Source organism: Suncus etruscus, chromosome 18 (assembly GCF_024139225.1).
Source record: "Suncus etruscus isolate mSunEtr1 chromosome 18, mSunEtr1.pri.cur, whole genome shotgun sequence".
NCBI classification, from domain to species: Eukaryota; Metazoa; Chordata; class Mammalia; order Eulipotyphla; family Soricidae; genus Suncus; species Suncus etruscus.
This window is the reverse complement of record NC_064865.1, coordinates 10,758,988-10,767,613: the sequence shown is the minus strand read 5'-3', so window position 1 is coordinate 10,767,613 and position 8,626 is coordinate 10,758,988. Positions and strand designations below refer to the sequence as shown.

The 8,626-nt window shown below is 40.1% G+C and overlaps 1 protein-coding gene across 2 annotated transcripts in view; it reads right to left on the bottom strand.

The window, feature by feature from the left end:
• Positions 1–426: 426 nt before the first annotated feature.
• Positions 427–8,626, bottom strand: part of MCM3 (minichromosome maintenance complex component 3) — a 28,804-nt gene continuing 20,604 nt past the window's right edge. For both annotated transcript variants that reach the window (XM_049765486.1, XM_049765487.1), the window contains 5 exons: positions 6,034–6,174; positions 4,104–4,207; positions 3,599–3,684; positions 3,140–3,233; positions 427–1,269 (listed from right to left, as the gene is read on the bottom strand). In XM_049765486.1, coding sequence (XP_049621443.1) covers positions 1,071–1,269; positions 3,140–3,233; positions 3,599–3,684; positions 4,104–4,207; positions 6,034–6,174 — 624 coding nt within the window. In that variant the 3' untranslated portion in view covers positions 427–1,070. The remainder of the gene's footprint in view (positions 1,270–3,139; positions 3,234–3,598; positions 3,685–4,103; positions 4,208–6,033; positions 6,175–8,626) is intronic.

The window sequence follows — 8,626 nt, the reverse complement described above, 5'->3', positions numbered from 1 at the left end:
CTACAAATGTCTTAACAAAAAAAACGAACAAACTTTTAAGGGCTGGTTAGTCAAAGATAATCTGTTTCACAAGAATCCAGTAAAAGTTCTTTCCATGAACAAAATGCCCAATATTGAGGAATCTGATATGTCAGGTATTATTTCTTCATGAAGGGTTATTATCTCACAAGAATCTAAGCAGAAGATGAGTCTTCTGAGCTTTAACACGCTGGCCTCCTGTAGCTATTTCACTGGTTCAATTCAGCAGGGTTAAGGCTGCACAATTTTCATCAATAGATGCTGGTGTCATTGAGGAATGAATCCACACTACCTGAAGCCCTACTCTGCAACGAGCATGACACTCTGCTGCCACCTTGTGGTGACTTGGAACAACAAAGAAAAAAAAATACAGCAAATAAACTGCAGGACAGAGCTGTCAAGAAAAAAAAATATATTGCCTGCTTTAATACTGAACTGGGATCCAGCCAAGAAAATTACTCCCATGCTTTAAACATACAGTCGTTAAGGCCATGAGTACAGTAAAAATATAGGCTACGTTTATTCCAGGCCTTGGGTAATTATACGAATACTAATATAATAATAATGTACTACTAATCACAACTGGTATAGAGAAAATTGAGCTCAGAACCTGCCTCAAGAGCATCTCTCCACCAGCATAAAAGCCCCCAGACTGCTCCTTAAATGACCGGTAAGTGCTGGGAGAAAAGAAATAGTCAACAAATAGAAAGGATAAAGAGACCAATTATGCCCCCCTATTCCATAAAACGAAACAGGATTCAAGTTATTTATTGAAAAATAAAGGTCTGGTTTGTTCTTGTGATGGGAACCAGTTGCTTAGAGCAAAGATGCTTGGTCTATCTAATCACTCTCTTTTCTGCTTCCATGTCCCTGTTTGATACTCATTCTCAAAGCTTCCACCGAGTCCCAAACCCACAACCTCAGTTCAGTTCAACACTGTTATTCAAGTAATGAAGGCAAAGACAGTGGAATGGTCAAGGGAGTGGAGGCGAGGGAAGGAAATATAGGAGAAATTTTCTTGCAGAAGCCCAAAGTTCAACGATGAGGCATCCTCAGATGAGGAAGATGATGCCCTCGGACACCATGACCTGGTTGTCATCCTGCATCTTGTTCAGGGCAGCCTGGATCTCCTCGGAAGAGAAGGGTTCTTCTTTGTCCCGGTTGATGGATTCCGTGAGGCGATTCATACCCACCGACTGTGCGTGAGCTTCCTGAAACACTTCTAAGAGGGCTGCCTTGAAGGCCTTCAACCTGCCCGAGGTAGGAAGTAAGGGAGTGGGTAAGAAATAGTAAGCAGACCCAAATGCTCTCAGTTATATCTCCATTGGGAAAACCATGTTAAACAGATGTCCCCTCATACTATTTTACACACACTCCTGCCTTTATTGGTTGCTCCACATTTGGGCATCCCCCTTTTTAGGCCACACTTGCTATATTATAGAGCTTTGTATATATTTAAAAAAAATCAGCAATGGGGCTGGAGAGATAGCACAGCGATCAGGCATTTGCTTTGCCTGCAGCTAATCCAGGACAGACCTTGGTTCGATCCCCGGTGTCCCATATGGTCCCCCAAGCCAGGAGCAATTTTTGAGTGCAGAACGAAGAGTAACCCCTGAGCATCACCAGGTGTGGCCCAAAAACCTTGCATGCAAGGCAAACATCCTACCACTGTTCTATCTCTCTGGCCTCTGATTCAGAAACTTTCTTTTTTTCTTTCATTTTTTTTTGGTCATACCCTGCAGTGCTCAGGGGTTACTCCTGGCTCTATGCTCAGAAATCGCTCCTGGCAGGCTCGGGGGACCATGTTAGATGCTGGGATTTGAACCCCTGTCTTTCTACATGCAAGGCAAACGCCTTACCTCCATGCTATCTCTCCGGCCCAGATTCAAAAATTTTCAAATCAGACAATCACTACAATGTGGGATAAAAATCACAATTCACTGTACTATGCTTTTTTACCTAAATACTTTAGTCTTTTCTATTTTTCAGTAGGTATATTGTAATATGCCTGAGGTATTAAAAAAAAAGAAAAAGAAAACCTTAGCTATTGAGTATCTTTGGTATGGAGAACAAGTTTATAAATAAAAATTTTTGAAATTCTAGGTTCAAAAATAAAAATTCTAGGTTCAGGGATAGCTCAATGGTAGAGCTTGTAGGCTTGAGGCTTAGTCTGATTCCTGGTATTGTGTGAACCCAGTAAAACACAGCCCTTTGGGATCCCCAGCATCACATGAAATATGCCACCTCTATCTAGCACATGACCAAGTATAAGCAATTCCCAACCCCAAACACAGCAACAGAAGGAAAGTAGAGGAGAAAACATTAATATTTTTTTTAAAAAAATGGTTTAAATATCTTAAAATGAGGCAACAAATGGTGTTGGGGAAAATATGTAAACATGAACACATATAAAATATATTAATATACATTAACCCAAAATCAAAGAGACAAAATTTTGCCTTTACTCTAACTCTTCTCCTGACCCTCACAAGATGCTTGAAATTTTTAGAGCTAAGTATTGATACAGCAAATAATGAAACATAAACCACTGGGAATTCTCTGGGTAATAAAAGAGTTGTTCACTATTTATGCAAGTATTGTTATAACCTTGAAGTTATCATCAAAAAATAATATTTTTTTGCTTTTTGGGCCACACCCGGTGATGCTCATGGGTTACTCCTGGCTATGCGCTCAGAAATCGCTCCCAGCTTGGGGGACCATATGGGACATCGGGGGATTGAACCGTGGTCCTTCCAATGTTAGCGCATGCAAAGCAAACACTCAACTGCTTGCACCACAGTTCCGGCCCTATCATCAAAATATTAAAGTGTTTTGTTTTTTTTTTTGGGGGGGGGGGGTCCAGAACAAAAGTACAGTGAGTACTTTTGAAAGACCATATGACCAAAAATGATCCCTGAATGCAGAGCTAGGAGTTAGCTCTGAACATTGCCAGGTGTGATCCAAACCACCATCGCTCCCACCACACACACACATACACACAAACCAAAGTGTTGTTAAAAGCATTGGGCCTCCAATTTTGAGCTCTGTAGAGGAACAGTATTTTCCTTTTTCCAGAGGGAAAACTGCCACAGCAGCACACAAAATTCACTTTCCAACTCACCTGGATTCACTCAATTCCACTTTCTGGGACTCGGCCTCCTTGGTCTCCTGTGAATCTTTAGTCTCCTGCGTGTCTGCTGTCTTTGGTGTGTGCACTTTCAAGGACAAGTGGTTGCAGAGAGAAAAAGAACAGGGTGAAGCCTTTTTACAAACACCAAGAAATTATCTTCTCTAATCTCTGATTCTTACTCAACACTGATTTCCTAAAGTTCTTCTAGAGTCATTAAAGAAACATGGGACGAACTACTAAATGATGTAAAATTTGAGGATGCTTGTACTAGTCAACAGTTCAACAAGAGAGCAAAAAAGTTTTTGCTGTGAATGGTCCAAATAAAATTTAGGTTGGAGCCTGCAATCCTTGCAGGACCCTCATCAGAGATGAATGAGAACAGACCAGAAAAGGGAATCAAGAGGCAAGAGTAAAAGCAACAACCTTTCTTCAGGAAGGGGTGTCACTTACCTTGAGGCATTTCTTTTTCTGTGTCACTGAAGTCATAGGGGTCATAGGACTCCCCATCCTTGGCATCTGAGCGACGAGTCCTCCTCCTAAAAATACCCAAAAACAAAGAAAAGTTTTGGAGCCCCATTACAACAGAAAAAGGGAGCTAGGCCTGTACAAACTATTACTTTTTATTAAAAACAAAGACAACCAACCAAACAAAAAAGCCAAATGTCTACCGAATAAATTAAGCCCTATTTCCTAAAGCTTTTTGAAATATCAACAAGAGGCACAAGAAGGAAAAATAATCCTAGGAAAAGAATTTGGAATGCATATTCTGAAACCTCTGAATGAGTTCCTATGGATGAGCATTCCCTTAGTATGAAATGGCCAACTGCCTATAATCCTGCTAGATTCAGGATCCAGGAAGCTCCATTCTTATCACCCTCTGAACTTGGTCCACCCACCACCCCTCAGTCCAGCCCTGATATTTTTTTTATTTCATTTTTCTTCTCCCCAACACTACCTCTTCTTCTTCTGCTCCTGGACTTCCTGGCCACTCTCTTCTTCATCTTCTGCCTCTGATTCACTCTCATCTCGCTTCTTACGTTTCCTTTCCTTCTCTAGAACCTAGGACCAAGACAAATGTTATGGCTGGAAGGAAGTCATGGCTTGGAAGGATGCCAAAAAACTGAGTACAGAATTCTAAGCAAGAGTCCTTATCCCTTACATAGAAGGATTGTACTCATTTGCAGAATTAAAAACAACAAACACAAAACACAAAACCATAGTATTATAATATCCAAAACAAGAGAAATGGGGGAAATCATTATGATAATAGATGGGATGATCACTCTGAACAAGAACTGGGTGCTCAAAGGAAATATAGTAATATCCGTGATACCCTTGCATTAACAATATTGCAAACCACGGTGCCTAAAAAATTAAGAAGGAAAAAGAGAGAGGTAGGATAGACGGAAAAGTGGGGAAATTGGTGGCAGGAAATGAACGCTGATAAAGGGACAACAGGTGGAAACAGTGTATGACTGAAACTAAATTATCAACTTTTTAACTCTGGATGTCATGGTAATTCAATAAAAAAATGTAAAAACAGCTGGAGCAATAGCACAGCGGTAAGGCAATTTGCCATGCATGTGGCCAACACACAACGGGCCACAGTTCAAATTTCAGCATCCCATCTGGTCTCCCGAACCTGCCAGGAGTGACTTCTGAGAGCAGAGCCAGGTGGAACCCCTAAGTGCTGCCAGGTGTGACCCAAAAACCAAAACAACAAAAACCCAAACAAACAAAAGTCCCTGTACCAAGTCACCCTGACTCACTCTACTTCTCCTGTTCAATGCCTTTCACATAAGTAGGTCCTCAATGAGAGTTTAACAAATTAAGTAATCAATGGGAGTGGTGGTGGTGGTGGTGGTGGTGGTGGTGGTAATAGTCCATAATAATTAAGTGAGTAACCATATCTTTCTTTATAAAATTCAGGTATTTAAGTCAATGCCCTTCCTGTCAAAAATAAAATACCTGTAAACAAATAAAACATCAGACCTTCATCTAGCCCCCAAAGCATTAATTTGCCAGATCAGGGAAAGGGTGGGAAAACAAGGAAAAAAATGTCAGGTTTACTATCTCAAATAACAGACACAGTGTCACAATAGAAATAAGAAAATGGAAGAGGCAAGTGTGTAAACTAAACTTCTGACATGAGTTTTTGACAGACCAATAGAACACAATGCCCAGGAGAAAGGTCCAAATAGATGATCAAGGCCAATATTTGAGGAGCACCTTATTTTGTAGGAGAAAAATAAAACAGGGTAGACAGAAAACTGATGATCAAAGCTATTGGGGCCTGAGAGACAGCACAGTGGTAGGACGTTTGCCTTGCACGCAGCCAACCAAGGATGGATGGTGGTTCAAATCCTGGCATCCCATATGGTCTCCTGTGCCTGCCAGGAGCAATTTCTGAGCACAGAGACAGGAGCAACCAAAAACAAACAAACAAACAAACAAAAGAGCTATAGCATTAACTCAAGCAATATCTCTGGGAACTATTATGGGGCTTGGAAACAGGATTTTAACTCATTCTGGTTGGTTTTAACAAACATCAGGATTGAGAGCCACTGGTATCCAGGGTTCCAGAAAAAGAAGAGATGATGCCTTGGGTGCAAATATAGATGTTGGTCTTGAAAATGGCTAGAGAAATGTTCTGAAAAGTCAGTCGCTCATGCCCACGCATCTGCTGCAATCTGCAGCTTACCTTCTTTTTTTTTTTTTTTTTTTTTTGGTTTTTGGGCCACACCCGTTTGATGATAAGGGGTTACTCCTGGCTATGCGCTCAGAAATCCCTCATGGCTTGGGGGGACCATATGGGACGCCTGGGGATCCTACGCAAGGTAGACACCTTACCTCTAGCTCCACCTCTCCGGCCCCATGCAGCTTACCTTCTTGAAATACGCATATTGGACCAGCTCCACTGCTTCCTCTGCATCCTGCAGATCTACAGTCTTGCTCATGCGGGCCTTTGCATGGGCAGTGGCCAATCGAATCAGAGTTTCCAGTGTCCTGGCTGTAACTGGAGAAGTCTGTGCAAGAAAACACGGATACTTTATTTATCCAAATTCCTGAGGCGTAGCACAATCTTACTGTACAGAAATGGAATACAATACTAGAAAAGCTCTATTAAGTGTAACCAAAGGATTCAAAGTACCACAATCTCTTTAGCTACCATATAAAATATACCAAAATAAATATGATCCAGGAAGAGTGAGAGAGAGAGAGAGAGGGGGGGGGGGGAAGAGAGAGATTGTGTGTGTGAGTGAGTGTGTGTGTGTGTGTGTGTGTGTGTGTGTGTGTGTGTGTATTGAGGGAAGGAGGGAGGAATATAGGGAAAGGGACAAAGATATTAAGGCATAATTAATGAAATATCAGAATGACCTAATCAGGGATCAGAACTAAGGAATAACTGTTTCTTCCTATCACCCCTCCCTCCTATCACACTGAATGATGCTGCAGTAATGTAGGTGCTTATCACTTCTATTTTCAAAGTTTTCCATGTCATCAGTTATATTCAATATAACATTTAAAACCCAAAACAATCTATATTTAAATGCAAACTTGCCAAAGCAGTTAATGATTTAGAAAGCTTATAATTTCATTAAAAATTCCAATTATTAAATCATTGAAAAAGCTGTTCAAAATCCTGTATGCACCAGCAGAACTGAAGGAGTTCCGAGGGATTTACCAATCCACAAAAACCACAGCTAGAATAACTTATTTAGCAAGAGGTCCTTTGAGATACTGGAACCTGTCCAGATTAGAAAAGAAAGCTTGTAGAGCAGAAATCAATGAAGTGGGAAAAAAAAAAATCCGAAAGATCAACAAAAGCCGAAGTTGGTTCCTTGAAAAAATAAACAAGATTGATAGACCATTGGCAAAACTCACAAAGAAAGAGAGAGAGAAACTTGATAACCTGTATTAGAAATAAAAAGGGGGAGATCACTACAGATATTGCAGAGATTCAAAGGGTAATCAGACTACTTTGAGAAACTATGACACTAAACATGAGAACCTGGAAGAAATGGATAAATTCTTGGACTCTTATATTCTTTCAAGGTTGAATAAGGAGTATGTAGAACACCTAAACACCCCCCCATCACTATTGAGGAAATTAAAAAGGTAATCAAATGTGTGCCCAAAGACAAAAAAAGCCCAGGTCCAGATGGATTCACTAATGAATTCTTCCAAACTTTCAAGAGGAACCAATCCTGGGCAGGCTCTTTCATGAAATTGAAAAAATGGGAATACTTCCAAATAGCTTTTATGAAGCCAACATCACCTTGATACCAAAACCAGACAGAGATGCTGCCAAAAAGGAAAATTATAGACCAATATCCCTGATAAACACAGATGCAGAATTCCTCAACAAAATCCTGGCAAATAGGATTCAATGCCTCATCAAGAGGATCATTCACTACAATCAAGTAGGTTTCATCCCAGGAATGCAAGGACGGCTTAACATCTGGGAATCTATCAACATAATACACAATATAAACAACAAGAAAAATAAAAATCATATGATCATATCAATAGATGCAGAGAAAGCATTTGATAAAGTCCAACACCCATTCTTGATAAAAACTCTCAGCAAGATGGGAATAAAGGGAACCTTTCTCAATATAGTTAAGGCCATCTACCACAAGCCAATGGCAAATATTATCCTCAATGGAGAAAAACTAAAAGCCTTCCCTCTAAATTCTGGTACAAGACAAGGCTGTCCTCCCTCACCACTCCTATTCAACATAGTACTGGAAGTACTTGCTATAGTATTAGGCAAGAAAAAAATATCAAGGAAATCCAGATAGGAAAGGAAGAAGTCAAGCTCTCACTGATTGCAGATGACATGATAATCTACTTAGAAAACCCTACAGACTACCAAAAAGTTTCAAGAAACAATAGATTCATATAGCAAGGTGGTAGGCTACAAAATTAACACACAAAAATCAATGGCCTTTTTATACACCAATAATGACAGGGAAGAAATGGACATTAAGAAAACAACCCCATTCATTCACACTAGTGCCACACAAACTCAAATATCTTGGAGTCAACTTGACCAAAGATGTGAAGGACCTATATAAAGAAATCTATAAAACCCTGCTCCAAGAAATAAGAGAGGACACACGGAAATGGAAACACATACCCTGCTCATGGATTGGCAGGATTAATGTAATTAAAATGGCAATACTCCCCAAAGCATTGTACAGATTTAATGCAATCCCTCTAAAGATACCCATGACATTCTTCAAAGAAGTGGATCAAACACTTCTGAAATTCATTTGGAACAATAAATACCATCGAATAACTAAAGCAATCCGTGGGAAAAGGAATATGGGAGGCATTACTTTCCCTAACTTTAAATTGTATTACAAAGCAATAGTTATCAAAACAGCATGGTATTGGAATAAAGACAGACCCTCAGATCAGTGGAATAGACATGAGTACTCAGAGAATGTTCCCCCAGATATATAATCAATT